Source organism: Drosophila mojavensis, unplaced genomic scaffold (assembly GCF_018153725.1).
Source record: "Drosophila mojavensis isolate 15081-1352.22 unplaced genomic scaffold, ASM1815372v1 contig_136, whole genome shotgun sequence".
Classification (NCBI taxonomy): Eukaryota; Metazoa; Arthropoda; class Insecta; order Diptera; family Drosophilidae; genus Drosophila; species Drosophila mojavensis.
The window spans coordinates 24,039,491-24,056,585 of NW_025318667.1; the positions used below are offsets into that span (position 1 = coordinate 24,039,491).

The 17,095-nt window shown below is 37.7% G+C and overlaps 2 protein-coding genes across 4 annotated transcripts; one reads left to right on the forward strand and one right to left on the reverse strand.

Annotated features, from left to right (window-relative positions):
• The first annotated feature begins 995 nt into the window (after positions 1-995).
• LOC6584578 (neurogenic locus notch homolog protein 1) lies at positions 996-13,634 on the forward strand. 3 transcript variants are annotated; one of them, XM_044009637.1, is made up of 6 exons: positions 996-1,131; positions 5,474-5,654; positions 6,150-6,385; positions 6,485-6,566; positions 12,487-13,100; positions 13,203-13,634. In XM_044009637.1, exons 1-6 carry the CDS (start codon positions 1,129-1,131, stop codon positions 13,410-13,412), a joined length of 1,326 nt encoding a protein of 441 aa, XP_043865572.1. In that variant the 5' UTR covers positions 996-1,128; the 3' UTR covers positions 13,413-13,634. The 3 variants fall into 3 exon arrangements, with proteins under 3 accessions (XP_043865572.1, XP_043865574.1, XP_043865579.1); XM_044009639.1 differs by having other exon boundaries at positions 5,474-5,582; XM_044009644.1 differs by lacking the exons at positions 996-1,131; positions 5,474-5,654; positions 6,150-6,385; positions 6,485-6,566 and adding an exon at positions 12,336-12,401.
• A 1,319-nt stretch (positions 13,635-14,953) lies between these two features.
• On the reverse strand, positions 14,954-17,063 carry LOC6584579 (ras-related protein Rab-35). The gene is made up of 3 exons (XM_002010197.4): positions 16,710-17,063; positions 15,545-15,844; positions 14,954-15,490 (listed from the first exon to the last, which is right to left on the reverse strand). Exons 1-3 carry the CDS (start codon positions 16,759-16,761, stop codon positions 15,237-15,239), a joined length of 606 nt encoding a protein of 201 aa, XP_002010233.1. The 5' UTR covers positions 16,762-17,063; the 3' UTR covers positions 14,954-15,236.
• Positions 17,064-17,095: the final 32 nt, after the last annotated feature.

Genomic DNA, 17,095 nt, shown 5'->3' on the forward strand with positions numbered 1-17,095 from the left:
TAAAGACGCCCACGCATGCGATGAGAACCTCCTAGCCTAACCAGTCAAAAGTTGTCAAGTACGCGCTTATAAATAACCCAATGGCTAAGCTGGGCGCTTCACCTGCTTTAATGAATGAACAAGTAAATGTGAGTGAATGACGGATGGACGGACGGATGACGGACAGAGTGACGGACGGGGAGACAGACGGACTAACTGACTGACTGTATATTCGCAAAGAAACAGCGAATGTGATTTTTAAAGCTCAGAACAACAATAAAGCAGCTCAATTGGTTGTGACCGACTACGAAATACCCGCCAAAAATAGCTAAATTTTGATAAAAGATGCTAATAATAGATTATAAATCATGGACTTATTGTAAGATGATCTCAAGTGTAGCAAATAGAGTTTTTTTAGTCAGAATTCTACGCCTTCAAAGAACTTGCTAGACTATTAGGCAATACAAAAAAAAAGAAACTTGTTGCAAACTCTTTGAACTTTTGGGTATATTTATAGAGATGATCCCAGCTCTAAATCTGTCGTAAAAAGAATTATTTAACTAATATGCCATACCTTCAAAGAACTTCTAGAATTAGTAGCCAATTTTTTAGCACGCTCCGACAAGTCTCTCGAATCAGACAGCTCTCGAGAGTTATTAGGGCGTGGCACAAGCAGGTATGGCATATTTAAAGGTATGCTCAAACCAATATGCCCCTTTCGCAACACGAATGCGCATCAATAGCCAAACAGAACGACAATAAAAAGCAGTTCCGACTGTGGCAAACAGAGGCCCAAGTTTGTCAAGTCAACTGAGTCGCTGGCTGACGTCTAGATGACGCCAACATTGTCTCAATTCTCAGCTGTTCTCAGCGGCCTTTTTGGAGAATGAGAGAGCGAGCGGCTGAGACTGTGACTGAGACTGAGACTGAGTTGGAAACGGAGGCGTTTGCCTGGCCTGGACAGACTTATAAATAGCCCAAGTCCGTCTAGCAGGCGCTTCAGTTCAAATTTAACGCTTCGAGTGGCATAAATATTTCACATAATATTCTTTATTAAATAATACTTGCAAACAAATCAAATATACTCATATATATTTATATATAATTGATATCAATTCTTTCGTTGTTCTTAAGAACTGTAACTAGAAAATGGTGAGTGCCCAAGGGCCAAGTGGATACAACGATTCAATGTAAACAAAACGCTTCAAAATAATGAAGTTGTTTTCATTTTTTTGTTTTTGTTTTGTTGTTTCTCATTTTTTTTTTTTTTTTTTGTTAATAAAACACAAAGACAAGACATAAAAAATGCATTAAGTACGCTACGTGAGCAATATATATTCAACGACAATAACAACAACAACAAATAATAAATAAATAAAACGAAAAAAAAATAAATAAAAATAAATTCAAAGTCGGCGTCACTGGAAAATCCCTCGGCTTGAGTTCTATTTGAAGTGTTTACTTCCGGCACAATAGGCAAAATGCCAATAAATCCGAGTCTCAGCCGAGGCATTTTGACTAAGCAAAGTTATTAGTTCTACATGAATCGGATGAGTGTAGGAAATTATCATATAGCAATTGGTTTGGTTAGCTCTATGTGAAATCAGCGAGAGAATTGCTTAGAATTTTAAATTTATTATAATATTTATTATAAACATCCTATGATGGTGCAAATGTTCTTCTTAAACTTTTCTGCTTAATGCTCTTATCAGGGAAAATATTACATCAATTCAATATAATTTTCTTTATAGAATTTAACATATATGTATATGTATATAAAGTAATTAAACTCTAAATCTCTCTCTCTACAGGCCTAGGTAGAAATGATTGAGTTGATGACAATATTTAAAAATTTTTCAACAATTTATGTTTCAATTTTTCATTTCATTTCATATAATAAGTGCGCATGCTCTAGCTGGGAGTGTCCAGCTAGTAAATACCCTGCAGCCCATGCCGTTCGTGTTATTATTTTTAGATTTTTATGCGATTTTTACGTTTAAGAATACGTGAGTTATTCATATCATACAATATAAATATCCCAAGTCTGATGAGGCCTTCCGTTTATTCCATTCTTTTATTATAATTGAAAAGACCTTAAATAAGAGAATCAACAATTAAATGTTTATGCGTCTATTCTTCATCAATTTCTCAAGAACTAAATTCAATTTCTCTTTATTCCATAGTCTATTAGTTACTCGACTTTATCCACCAGCTCCCACTACTTCTGATCGGTGGAGAATATATGAATAATTTGTATATAATTATACTTTAGATAACTGTATTCATCAATATGAAATATTATTGATATGTATGACTTCCCTGAAATCGATTAAAATCGATATTAAATCTTACTTATCAATAATATTACGTCGAAAACTATATACATTTTCTAGTCTTTATAGACAGATTATGATACAGATAATGATCGAGATACAACAACATATCATATTCATTCCATTGCTTAAGGAGCTCAATCTCGACTTCCACTACCAATTACATACACTCGAACAAAAACTTGATACTTTCAATTGGCTAAGGGCTCTTAATGAGCAAATAGGAACTTGAGTGGTTTGAGTATCGTTCGACGATCTATGGTAGTTCATTACTACTCTACTTATATGGAAGTTTGTAACACTCTCACAGCTGGGTAATATTTATAATGAGCAGTTCCAAGTACACCCAAGAAGCTGTAAATGCTTGACAATAACTGAAACTGAACGTGAAGTGAAGTGCGAGAACATATTTATAATTCCTATTTACACTCTGGTTAAATAAACTGCAAAGTTGTGTTAACTATCGCACTTACGCATCTATTTTAGTCAGGGAACAATTATAGAAACTCTATTTTATGCCAGCTTTTATCAATTGCTTCTGAAACTCTTAGCTCAGCTTGTTTCAGTTAACGAATTACCCAAGATCGCTTAGGCTCTATAAAGACTAGGCACTAAACTAGGCTAATCTATCATGTCACATCGGCAGAGTTACGGCGGAGCTGCTTATGAGCTAATTAGCTCAAATGACATTTGTCAGCCAGCTGAGATCAGCTAAAGTTGTACAAATATTCATACATACATAGATATATATGTATGTATGTATGTATGTATGTATATCTATATATGATATATGATAAACAAATTTGAGGTATTTCCTTCAATTTGTATTATTATTGAACGCCCACTCTTTGGCTATTTGACCTTGTGGCAGCTGCCGTATACACATGTCCAATCGGGCCAAAAGCGATTCCGTCAACCAGCTGCCAATTTGCATAATCTGGCCTAAAGTGCTTTGATTCATATTTAAGCTGAAATCGAACAAGTTTCACGGAATAAGTCATGCTTAGTGCTTAGGCAAACACACATACATACATACAGATTTGTATGTATATTAATCTAGATGACATTTGTATATAGGCCACAGAACAAGAGTAAGCCATCCCAGTTGCCAGCTACCAAAATTGGTAGCACAGCTGCTGGCCAAGCGCAAAAGTTTCAATCGATTTCAAGTAGCCCAGCTAAAACAAGTAAGAAGGCTCTAGTCGAGACTGCTCGACTAGGAGATACCCTGAACCCTCTAAGCTGATATTCTAATCATTCTGCACTTTTATGCACACATACATACACATGCATCCACACGCACGCATAAGCCTGCGCTCTGCTAACTGCGCAGTAAGCAGCGACTGCGCTTGGGCTGCGCTGCAGTGTGGGCAACATTATGAGAATTTATCTGTTGAATAATTTCTTTTGTAGACATAAGATCTTAATGAAACTTTCAGAGTGTAATCATATGATGAATATGTGTGTACATTCCAAAGCACAAGTCTCTAGTACTTGAAATGTGTTTTTTACAAATTTGGGGCGAAGGGGGCGTGGTATCCAAAATCTGTAAATTACAAAATCTTTGTATCGATTAACTTTATATACAACCCAAATTTGAACACTCCAGGTCTAAAATTGTTCAAATTAGGCTGAAAAAAACAAAATCAATTTTTCGATTATTCTCGATAAAAAAGTTATCGGACGATTTATCGAAAAAATAAAGCAAACTCGTACTGCGTATGGTACACACGAGTATGCATACCAAATTTCAGCTCTCTAGCTCTTATAACTTCTGAGATCGACGCACTCATACGGACGGACGGACGGACGGACGGACGGACGGACGGACGGACGGACAGACGGACAGGGCTATATCGACTCAGCTCGTCGCGCTGATCAAGAATATATATACTTTGTGGGGTCTGCCACGCCTCCTTCTGCCCGTTACATACTTTTTCACAAAACCATTATACCCTGATTTCCCATTTTCAATGGGTTCAGGGTATAAAAAAAAAAAAAAACAACAACAATTTTATCTCGGCCGGACATAAGACTAAACGTTTAATCGTATTTGAGCACACGATGACGTCTTTACTTTATATATGTATGTAGATTATATACTCTCTTTCATTGAGTACTTTGACTGAGAGACACGTTTGGCCATCAATGATAAATTTCTCAATATTTGATAAAGCACTTTCAAGTCTAAATAATGCCAGCTAGTCGAGCCTATATATGTGTATGTATGTACATATGTATATACATCTATCGTATATATAACATATGCCATAATAATTTGTTTGACTTGGATAACTACAAATTATCTTTAAGTTTTTAATCTTCAGGCTTACTTTAGCTTGACGATTGATAATAATTTCGATAACTATATTTGAACAACTGTGCAAGTTATCGATGAAATTTAATTTTGAAATATTCAATATATATTGTCATTAAGGTTTTTCAACCCAATCATACCTTATATATGTATACATATTGCCTTATATTGGTGAATCTAACATTAAAGTTAAGTTCGGCTTTTTGAACTATATCATTTCTAACGGCATGAATACAACTTTAAAATATTATCGACAAAAACGTAATATCACAAATCATGCTTATATTATATCAATTTCGTATCAGCTTGTACAATACGAATAAACATATGCGATAAAAGCTAAATCCAATCGTGAGAAATAAATTGATAGTCAATATGAATTTATTCATACTTTTGCAAAATAGCTCAAACTTCTGATAATTTCTTGACAAATAATCTATATTATGCCAGCTCTTGTGAGTAGAGGGTATTTAAAGTTCGATCTATTGTTTTTTTATTTTTTAAGTAAATTTTATTGGTTCTAGTGAATCCCATGACGCATCGCCTCGAACGCTTAAAGCGATTCGAATCGAGTTAGCTGAGTGCGCATAATGTATGATTCAACTTGAGCTTTGCCTTTGACTAGAGAGAGACACTGTTGTAACTCAATATATACATATAATAGAATAAGATATAATATATTTATAGAGTATGTGCTAGTCTAGACTACACAAGTGATAAATCAAATAATTGAAATCAATTTTAAATAACTCTCTTCCATCTCCTCCTCTGTCTGCCTCTCCCTCTCTTCCTCTCTCCCCCTCTCTCTCTCTCACTCTCTCTCTCTCTCTCTCCCTCTTTGCAGCTTCCGCAGCCATCTCAGCTACTGGGCGTGGCATTGCTACTACTGGCCCTGGTCTGCCAGAGTACAGTTGGCAAAAAGTTAGAGAAGCGCTGTGTCAACTGCTCATATCGTACGTATTACACCTACGGCGATGGCCGTTCCCTGCAGCGCGTTATCTACCAAGATCCGGTCTACACTCGTGGTATTAAAAAAAAAAAAAAAAAAACCCAAACAAATACAAATTCTAAATACTAAAGAGCACAAGTCTTGTGTCTATGCTAACCGAAGAGCACCAACTACTGACCCAACTTTAAGCTATATGTGTATATATGTATATGTATATATATATATATATATATATATATATATATATATGTATGTGTGTGTAACAACTGTATATAAACTAGAGTTATACAAGATATATCTAATATAGAAGAGAGTCTTACCCAATGAGTTACCATCATTAACAACACACACACGCACTTCCTGTATACCCCTCTCACTCTACACACACACACACACACACTCACACACACACACACACACACTCACACACACTGACCTCACACTCATGTACATCCGTAGCTAATCGCTTAGTGTAAATTAGCATATCACAATGCACCAAGAGACACCTTTATGCAATGTTCCACACCTTTTTTGCTCCAACCCCCCGTCGTCCGCCCCCCACCTCGTTTAGCTGCCCAGACCTATGGCTGCAGTGGAAGTCCGTGCGGCGTGAATGCCATTTGCCAGGAGGCTGCCGGCGGCCGTCCGGTCTGCTCCTGCCCGCCCGGCTATAGCGGTAATCCGCTTACGCACTGCAATCGCGGCGAGTGCCTGGACAACGTCGACTGCCGCGGCGACCTCCAGTGCAAGGATAATCGTTGCGTTAACCCCTGTGTCGGCGCCTGCGGCATTGGCTCCAACTGTGAGGTGAGTGACCCAATCCCTGGCCAATGAATGCATCCATTGCTGGCCATTTAGCTCAACCACAAATTGTTTTTCATCTATCTGTTTCACTCTATCCCTTAGGCCAGAAATCATGTTGCCGTGTGCAGCTGCCCAGCTGGCTACAATGGCGATCCCTACACCGCCTGCCACCTGAACGATCCAGGTAAGAGTTTTCCAGCTCAAGTCCCCTAATGGTCCTCCCACAGATCTTAGCTGTTAGGCAAGCTGATGCCACTCTTGGCTATTTCCAGAATACTCGCTCATTAAGCGAAGCGAGCATATTGGTTTTAGGGAGAACTGCAGACTTGGAATTCGTTGTAGACAAAACTTTTGTCAAGTCTTGTAAAGTCTTCAAGGCCCTTGAAATGTCTATATTGATATACCCGATTGATATACCCAATATACTTTTCCCTTATTGATATATATTTTATGGAGCTATAGAAGTTAGAGCTGTAATTGGGAATATATTTGATCTTTGACTGATTGATTGATTATTATTAATATAACTTATGCTACCCTCTAGGCAACTTAATCTAAACTGAAATTAATTAAATATATTCTTCTTAGAGCTATACGTCATGCTAACATAGAATATATATTTTAGTAAGATATATATCTAGGTAAGAAAGAGACTTTGAGGCTTAGTGAATTCAGCTAGAGCTATATCTAGAATATATTTCTTAGTGAGATACATACACTTGTGATGAAAATAATGAGTACACCAAAGTAGTTTTGGAGATTTTGTCATAACTAACTAATTTTTGATATTTTTGAAAAAAAAAAAAAATACTGGGTGGTAGAAAAAAAAAACTCATTAAAGATAAATTTGAAGGGGTGTACCTATTATTTTCATCATGAATGTATATATCCAGATTTTAGGGAATGGTAAATTCAGTTAGAGCTTTTGTGATCATTCATACATTTATTTTAGGCCAGAGGATAGATTTTTATAAAACAGCTCCAAATCGCTAGATATAGCCTGCTTTAACTGCTTCGGAAAACTATCTTCTATAGCTTTGCAGTTGGCATAGCAAGACTTGTCAAGGGACAAGTTGTTCATTCTCTATATACAATATTAAATGGACAATCTGACCCAGCTCTACCAATATGATGTACCCTCCCTCTTAGTCTTGCACTAAACTAACTAAATAGGTTAACCAAAAATATATATGTACATATGTACATAATATGTACTGCATAAATACTTTAGGCAAATCCGGGCTCAAATCCCAGCCAAGCCCGACCTCAGCTCAAAAATAGTTTAATCGATACCTTCCACATATGCTTACATATATCTATATCAACAATAATATATAGTTATTACTATTGCCATTGTTGTTAATTGTTGAAAAGTCAATCAACTGGTTTTGACCAAAAATTACCTTCTTTGGGGCTAGGTCGCAATATATATAAGCATTCGTATGTAGGTTGACTTGCTGTCATGCATAATATTTGCGCTGAATACAATACGAAAACAATGACAACAACAACAACAACAACAACAACACTATACGCCCAATATGAGAGACGCACTTGCTCTTTGTAACATTATGGTAATTAGCTGAGTATTTCGTTACGTAATTGTCAAGATCAAGGACAGGCCAAGTAGGCGAAGGCGACACAGCGTAGCAAACCAGAAGCGAGTCCGAATCGATACCCGTTTAAAGCAGCTGCTGCCCTAACAGTCAGCCGTAGGGGCATAGCCGAACGATGAAGCAGTTTGAGCACGTGTGACAGACAGAGAGATACGTAAATGAAATATATTGCAATTACAGAGTATCTGCAAGTCAGTCACTGACTTATGTATAGGTATTTCAAATCTGATTGAACAAGGGCAAGGCTCTTCAGTGAACTGGTTTGACTTCGATTCAATAATCGATTTACAGCAATCGAGATATATTCGAAATTCCCAATAATTTTAAATAATTAATCATTCTCAATATCACAATTCACGTCTATTTAGATTTTTGAATTATTAAATACGCTAAATTGTGGACCTACACATAACCGATATATTTAGAGATCGATAACTGCTATTATAGAAAACGGTTTGGTGCAAATTGTCAGCTATAAATAATCGATAACTATTAATGATAGCTACGCCTATAATTATCGATAATAGAACGCAAAGCTATTTGACATAATTTTTAAATGAATTCGAGCTGATCTCAAAAATCGTATAGCTTATAATTAATCGATAGGCATAGTTATCATGTATCGATATCTAGCATTAACAAAATATATTTAGATATACGTATGCATATGATTATTGCTAAGAAAGCAGAGACTTTTGGACTACGAACTCACTTATCGATAAATGTACTTATCGATAACCGCATATCAGCGATAGCCTGCAAATGGAGAAAACTTGATAAGGCCTAGCTTTTATAGCTTACGCAACTACAACCTTTGGTCTCAAGTCTAAGGAGTTTAAGTATTTTCGCAAGCTAACCTATTATAGGGTATAATATTAGTCGTCTATGGAAAATGTGATGTTATTGTTTTAGTCTGTGTTGTTGATGGTATGATGGTGCTGCTATTGTTTGGTTATTGTGTGATTTATGCAGGGTCATGTTATTCATGTACAGGTCTTTGGGTCCCCGGCATTGACCCCCTAAGGATAGCCGCTCCACGCGCCAGGCTACACCTCGCACTTATCCTCACACGCACTTGAGCACAGCAACAAAGCGCAAATAATTGTTACTGGAGGAGTGGAAGATGGTGAGGGAGAGGGAGAGGGAGAGGGAGTGAGTGGCAATGAGAGTGAGAGTACGAGCAGGAGTTTTAGTTAGGCTGCGACCCACTTGAAATGGCACTGAATAAATCGGCATTGGGGCCATTGCCGCACATTTCTGACCCTGTTCAAATACTACATAAGTAGTCAAAGCTCATTTATGCGCATAATTTTTACATATAATTTGCTCTCTCCTTTTCTCTCCTCTCCGTTCCGTTACTTTCCTTTCCTTTCCGTTGCGTTCCGTTCCTTGCCAAATGCGTAGCCAGTTGGAATTTTCTGTTTCTTAGTTCCTTAAGCGCTCAGTTCGTTGTTGCTCTCTCTCCCTCTCTCTCTCTCTCTCTCACACACACACTCACTCTGTATGCGATTCCATTCATTGATGATGATGATTATGATTACAATGGAGGCAAGTTTCCAAATTGGTATTTGTTGCCATGACAAAAGTTGTGCCATAATCGCTGCAATGGCTAAGAAAAAGTCAACTAAGAGCCAAATGCTTATATTTATTTATAGAATTCCTCAATTTGATACGCACCGCGTATCACCACCTACCACCATCCCCACTCCCCTATGCTTCAACTGCCAACTGCTCCGTTGTGGCTCCAGTTCCCCACATTTCTGCTTCATCTAGCCGGAATGACCCCAACAGCCGCTAACTAAACTATTCAGAGTTCACCAAATGGCCAATCTATATACATATATGTAAATATGATTTACATACATAATATAGCATATATACATATACATATGTGTTATATTATTCATTTACATGTTCATATATTTCCATACCCTCAATTTATGGGCTTAAGCCAAATGCTAATTGTACATGCTAATAAATCAGATTTAAAATACATTTTCATGCAAATTGGAAATTTATTTAAATGCTTTCGATGCTGACAAATATATGTACATATAAATAATATATTCATAAAACAGAGTCAATTATTCAATTTAAATGATTTGCAAAAACTTTACCTTTAAAGTTGACAGACTTTGCATTTTTTAACAAGCAACAAAATAAATATTAAAATCATTTTTCAAAGTCAATTTTCCGTTTATATTCCAACATATAAGAAAACCTTAGCAGGAGAAAATTATTTCAAATATCGGAACGCTCAACACCAATCCAAGTATAAAATCTTATTGGCTATAGGAACAGATCAATTGCAGGGAAGCGAATCCAATTAGCAAATCCTATTGGATATTCAAATGGTAGAAGCTATCGATAACTCAAACAGCTGCTCAAATATAATTATCGTATAAAAACCAGACAATTGAATTTGAACACTGACCAGAGAACACATAGACTAGACATGTAGTACAAAGTTTTTCAACACCGAAAAATCTGTCTCCTAGGGCCTATCAATTTCGTATTTGCTCGGCTCTTCACTTTTTAGGTTCGGGCTACGAAAATATGCGAAAGTACAATCATTCCGCTTCATGCGCTCGACCGAGATGGTCAAATGTTGAATGAAAGATGCCTCTATGCTCAATTTTTGTTCTTGCTCTCTCGCTCTCTCTGCTCTCTGCTCTCTCAATATGTATATGTATGTATGCATGTGAGCACAAGCAGCAGCTCACGAAAATTGAAATTTCTGCGCGTTAGACTGCCGTTTTTTCCCTTACGTGAAGTGTATTCCGAACGCTTCAAGCCATTTGCCATGCGTTTTCGTTATTATTTATGGGAAGGGTATGAAAGCGTTGGTGCGCATAATGAAAATGTTTTCGCGATTAGCATGCATACACACTCTCGCTTGCTACATGTACTATGAGCATTTGTATGCCTGTGTGCGAAGCTCTTGCCGCCTGTAGCAATTTTACAGTCCCCAGCATTTGCATTTGGTCGATCTTGTGAAGTCCTCATATACATATGTATGTATGTATGTATATACATTTGATTGTGTGTACGCATGGGAAATGAACATTGGCGTGTGCCTACCTCAACTTGGAATTGGTTGAACGATTTAGGGTTTTAATTGAAGATGCGCGCTTGTATTTAAGTACCTTTTATTTTCTATTAACAATTTATAAAAACAATTGTTTTAAATAGGAATCTGTTTAATATTATTTCACTAATTTAATAAATATAAAAATAGAAAACATTAAATTTAATATAAAGAAATCAATAAAAACAAGGATAATTTAATAAAATTAACAAGATAATTCAATAAATTTATAATTCAATAACATTAACAAGATAAATTAATAATAAATTTAGAAATATAAATTTCTATGTGTGTTTGCACGCACAAGCCAGTTGCGTTCAAAAATTATGATTTCTTGGCGACGATGGGTTCGTCGTCATTTCCTCCATTGCCATACTGTTGGGAGTTTACAATGATAATGTCAGATTTTAAGATTATTGTTATTATTTGTACTGTGCATAATGAGTATGTTTTTACTTACATGCATACACATCCAATTACATATGTATGTACATATGTGCGAATCTCTAGTCATGCCTCCTGTGAAAAATTTATGTACGTATGTATGTATATTATGTATGTGCACGCATACATATGTATGTATGTATGTATGTTCATAATACGTGAAATTTTGGCGAATGCCTGCCAAGGGCTTTTAATTGTGCGAGCGATTTCGAATTAAATCTGAGGACTTCACAAGATCGACCAAATGCAAATGCTGGGGACTGTAAAATTGCTACAGGCGGCAAGAGCTTCGCACACAGGCATACAAATGCTCATAGTACATGTAGCAAGCGAGAGTGTGTATGCATGCTAATCGCGAAAACATTTTCATTATGCGCACCAACGCTTTCATACCCTTCCCATAAATAATAACGAAAACGCATGGCAAATGGCTTGAAGCGTTCGGAATACACTTCACGTAAGGGAAAAAACGGCAGTCTAACGCGCAGAAATTTCAATTTTCGTGAGCTGCTGCTTGTGCTCACATGCATACATACATATACATATTGAGAGAGCAGAGAGCAGAGAGAGCGAGAGAGCAAGAACAAAAATTGAGCATAGAGGCATCTTTCATTCAACATTTGACCATCTCGGTCGAGCGCATGAAGCGGAATGATTGTACTTTCGCATATTTTCGTAGCCCGAACCTAAAAAGTGAAGAGCCGAGCAAATACGAAATTGATAGGCCCTAGGAGACAGATTTTTCGGTGTTGAAAAACTTTGTACTACATGTCTAGTCTATGTGTTCTCTGGTCAGTGATTTGAATTAACTAACATGTTAATTAAAGGGACTTAAATTTCTGATAAAATTCCAGTTGATATCGTTGAAATGGTACACCTTCTATAAACTATCCGCATATATTACCCTATACATATCTCTTCACCCGGAAATTCATAAATCTTGCACTTCTTTGCAGAGGAGCAGTGTCATCCGAGCCCGTGCGGTATTAACACCAAATGCGAGATTATTAATGGCGTGCCCACCTGTTCCTGTCTGCATGGCTACCTGGGCAATCCGTTGAGCGGCTGTCGCCACGAGTGTGAGCGAGACAGCGATTGTGGCGGACGCGATATGTGCAGCAATTTCAAGTGTGTGCCCTCATGTGGCCAATGCGGCATCGGCGCCAATTGCAAGTCGGTATCGAATCACCGGGCCGTGTGCGAATGCCCCAAGGGCTATATTGGTAGCCCGTATACGGAATGCCGACCGGAATGCTATGGTGATTCGGACTGCCCGGCTGGCCGGCCGGCCTGTTTTTATGGCATCTGCAAGAACACCTGCGACGGCGCCTGCGGCATTGGTGCCGATTGCAATCTGCGCGGCTTGACGCCCGTCTGCAGCTGCCCGCGCGACATGACCGGCGATCCCTTCGTGCGCTGTCGCCCCTTCACCAAGGAGGATCTCTGCGAGCCGAATCCGTGCGGCACCAATGCCATCTGTGTGCCCGGCCACGACAACACCGGACGCGAGCGACCTGTCTGCAACTGCCTGCCTGGCCACACCGGCAATCCGCTCTCCCATTGCTCTCGTGTAAGTCAATAGCCGCCAATCGCTGGCGCTGAGTCCAATAACTGCTATATATGTATATATATATATATATATATATATATGTTTATTTTGTGTTCCGCACAGGGCGAGTGCCTCAGCAACAACGAGTGCCCGGACCACAGGGCCTGCATCAACTACCAGTGCGTCGATCCGTGCATTGGCAAGTGCGCCACCGGCGCCAGTTGCCAGGCGAAGGCACATCTTGCGGTCTGCCGCTGTCCACAAGGACAGACAGGCGATGCGCTCGTCTCCTGCCGCCAGGCACGCACCTTCCCAGTGGCCAAATACCACTAAGGTGACCACATCCACCCATCGTCTATCTATTTGAGTGGTTGGAGAACACCGGCCACACTGCCTGCCAACACACGCTTTACACGTACAGCTCAGAAGTCGGCTTCCAATAAACGAAATCTTTATTTAATGCACCTAATTCACTGACAACTTTCGACTTACACTGCAATAAAATGAGCTACATATTTATGTATTATAATAATAAACAAACAAATAAAAAGTGTACATTATGCTTCAAATGGTAAAATTGAAATACGATGATTACAGGCATATAAAACATTTGCTTACAATTTATGCGGAACACAAAATAAAGAAGCAGTCATTCCAATCGACGATGCAGAAAGTCAGCGCTTCAAAGCTCTGTGACAAAGAAAATTCAAATGAGGCGCTCAATATCAACACACACTCGATACGCAAGTCGGGCTGGCTTATGTTATCGATAGACTACAACAAATATCGCATAAATATTGGCGTTGCCACATATTATAAATTTCAATTTAGAAACAGTGCATCTAAATGTATAATATATGAAAATACACAAATATATAACGGCAATGGAAGGCTTTTTAAAAATTAAATCAATTTTTATTATTTAATAATGCCTATATCATTTTTCTCTTGTGTCCTCTTAATACGGTATGCATGCATGAATATGAATATGTATATATTTGTATATATATATATATATGTATATATCTAACCCTAGTCAAGTACTACATATACATATATACATTAGTATATATACACATATACATATATATATTTGAAGTAATTAACTATGCACTTTCTAAAAGTTTGCCCATTAAATAATTATATTTGGTGTTGTAACACAACAAATATGTATACGATTTTCGATTTTTGTTGAGTCTATATAAATATATATATATATATATATAAAATACGTTCATATACAAAAAATTATATATCAGTTTCATATCTAATTGGCAATTCGTAAACAATTTGCAAATTAATGTACAGTCACGAATATTAAATGAATCGGTAATTGTAATTAATTAACTAAATGATTAGTGAACTGAGTTATTTGGAAGTCGATTAGCAAAAATATGGAAGTTATCAGCTATGTATATACGATCTCAATGTGATCATAGGCAGGATAGGATCAGCCTAACTGAACTGTAGAAAAATAGTTGCAAGTGTGAAAAAATACAATCTATTTTCAATTTTAACAATATTTCTTTCGATATATACTAAATCTGTAGTATTTCAAGTTTCCATGACGAATGCCAGCGATGGATAAATCATATTTAAAACCATATAATAAATTTGTCCTCAATGTGTCAGCTGCACATTCCCACTTATTGTTTGATTTCTCGTTATTACTGTAAATACAATTTTACTTTGTTTTCTTTACTTTTTTGCTTATATATATATTTATATATATATATATATATTCTTGTATAAATGTGCAGTTTGATTTTTTGTTTTCTTGTTTACTTTAAATTTACACATATATGTATATATTTATAAATACATATATACGTATATACTATATATATATAAATATACATATATATATGCATGTATCTGTATAATATGTATATAAATTGCTAAATACAAATAATTGCGCTTTACACTTTTAATGGCTCCGAGGCATCTATAAAAAAAATAAAACAAAAAAAAAACAAAAAATTTGTCTTGTGTGTGTGTGTTGGTGTGTAAACTACATATGTTTGTCTAACTGTGTTGTAAGTTGTGTGTGTGTGTGTGTGTGTGCCATATGAACCTGTACTACGCGCCCCCACGACGTATCCTCATCAACATGCTATCGCTACTAGTGCTGCTGCTGCCGCTGCTGCTCCGTCGCTTTCAACTGCAACATTTGTTAGATTTCCCCTTGTTCTTGTTCTGTTTTATTATGATTCGATCCTTTTGCTGTTCGTCGGAGGCGGTACGCAGCTTATGATCCAACACCTGTCGCGTTATGGACAGAAACATATCCTCCACATTGATGTTGTCTTTGGCGGATGTCTCGAACAGCTCAATATCCATTTGCCGCGCAAAGCGTTGCGCGTCCTCCGTTATGACCACCTTACGATCCGGATCATCATTCTTATTGCCCACTGAAATCATAATGATTTAGGCTTGCTTCGATCGTACTTCAGCTAGCTACTCACCTAATACTTTGTTGACCACATCGCAATTGTTCTGAATCTCCTCCAGCCACCGGCGTACATTCGCAAAGGAGTCACCATTCGTGACATCATATACAATGATGACGCCGTGCGTGCCACGATAATAGGTGCTGGTGATGGTACGGAAGCGCTCCTGGCCAGCGGTATCCCAGATCTGGAGCTTGACGCGCAGGCCATTGATCTCAACGGTACGTATTTTGAAGTCGACGCCAATTGTCGTTATATAACTGCCCGAGAATGTGTCATCTGAGAACCGTATGAGGAGCGATGATTTGCCCACACCTGAAATAAACAACAAACTATTGTAAAACTGATCGATTGAAAGAGCATACAGATATGTATGTATGCACATATGTATATTACATATTTGTGTAAATAAACATGTGTGTATGTACATGCATTTGTTTACATGTGCAAGTGTGTGCAACAATAGTTGAGGCATTCTGTTTATACAACAACAAATCATTTGGTAACTGGCAGCTCTCTAATTACAATTGCCGATTCGCCAAATGGCGACATTGGTGCAACCCAAGAATACAATTATTACTAACATAAATAAATTCGATTTGGGAATTTATTAATTAAAGGTAAGTCACCTGCGTAACAAATATTTCTTGGTGTTTCTTTTTTCTTACCTTATTTACATCGATAAAAATGTTTTGGAGATTTAAGCGAAAGAGTGACAGAGAGAGCGAGCGGGAGAGAGAGGAAGGCGGGATGAGAAAGATGGGTAATTGATTATGTATTTAGAAGCAGTTAAGCAAATTTCTAATTTATTTTACATTACACATTGAGCGAACAACAGACAGAGAAGGAGATAGAGCAGACGAACAGCTGATTGGGCGCAGATTAACCCAAACAGAGAGCACAAACAAGGAAATCAACCGAAAAAAAAATAACACACTAGCCGAAAATACATAAAATGGAATTGAGCACAAGCCGTGCAGGTTTATACATGTTTTCTATTTTTTATTTTTGCTTTTTAATGTTTGTTTCTATTTATACCGTTGTTGTTGCACTATTGGGCAGGTGAGAAACAAGCATGCGAGCATGTTGTATGTGCAAAATATATGTATGTGAGTGTGTGTATGATTGATTGTATTGAAGCAGCTTGCATGTGTATGGAAATATTTGCATTTGCACTTACCGCTGTCGCCAATTATAAGCAACTTGAACATATGATCAAAGTGGCGTGCCATTTCGGAGCTGCTGTTGTAATTTACAGTTAGTCGGCTTTAAGGTTGACGCTGGCGTTCAAGTTGAACAATGCAAAAATTTTGTGGAAAAAAATTGTGTTCTGCTGCTGCTGCGGTTGTTACTGCTTTCTGCTGTTTGTTGTTGGTGATTCTCTTCGCCTTGCCTGTGCCTTGCTCCCACACACACACAGACACACCCGCACACATATACGTTGTCGTTCGCGTCTGCCTCTCGCTCGCACTCGCAGCACTGACGGTGGCTGCTGCTGCTGTTGCTGCTGCTGCCACTGCTGCCGCAGCCGGTCGCTCAAATATGATAAACTGTTGTTCTTGCTTG

Excerpts from the sequence above, each read along its gene's own strand:
- LOC6584578 (XM_044009637.1), top strand. Across the intron at positions 5,655-6,149 it reads AGATCCGGTCTACACTCGTG|CTGCCCAGACCTATGGCTGC; the intron begins GTATTAAAAAAA and ends CACCTCGTTTAG. Across the intron at positions 6,567-12,486 it reads CTGCCACCTGAACGATCCAG|AGGAGCAGTGTCATCCGAGC; the intron begins GTAAGAGTTTTC and ends ACTTCTTTGCAG.
- LOC6584579 (XM_002010197.4), bottom strand. The coding sequence starts at position 16,761 with ATGGCACGCCACTTTGATCATATGTTCAAGTTGCTTATAATTGGCGAC. Across the intron at positions 15,845-16,709 it reads GCTTATAATTGGCGACAGCG|GTGTGGGCAAATCATCGCTC; the intron begins GTAAGTGCAAAT and ends TGTTTATTTCAG. Across the intron at positions 15,491-15,544 it reads TGTGGTCAACAAAGTATTAG|TGGGCAATAAGAATGATGAT; the intron begins GTGAGTAGCTAG and ends TTATGATTTCAG.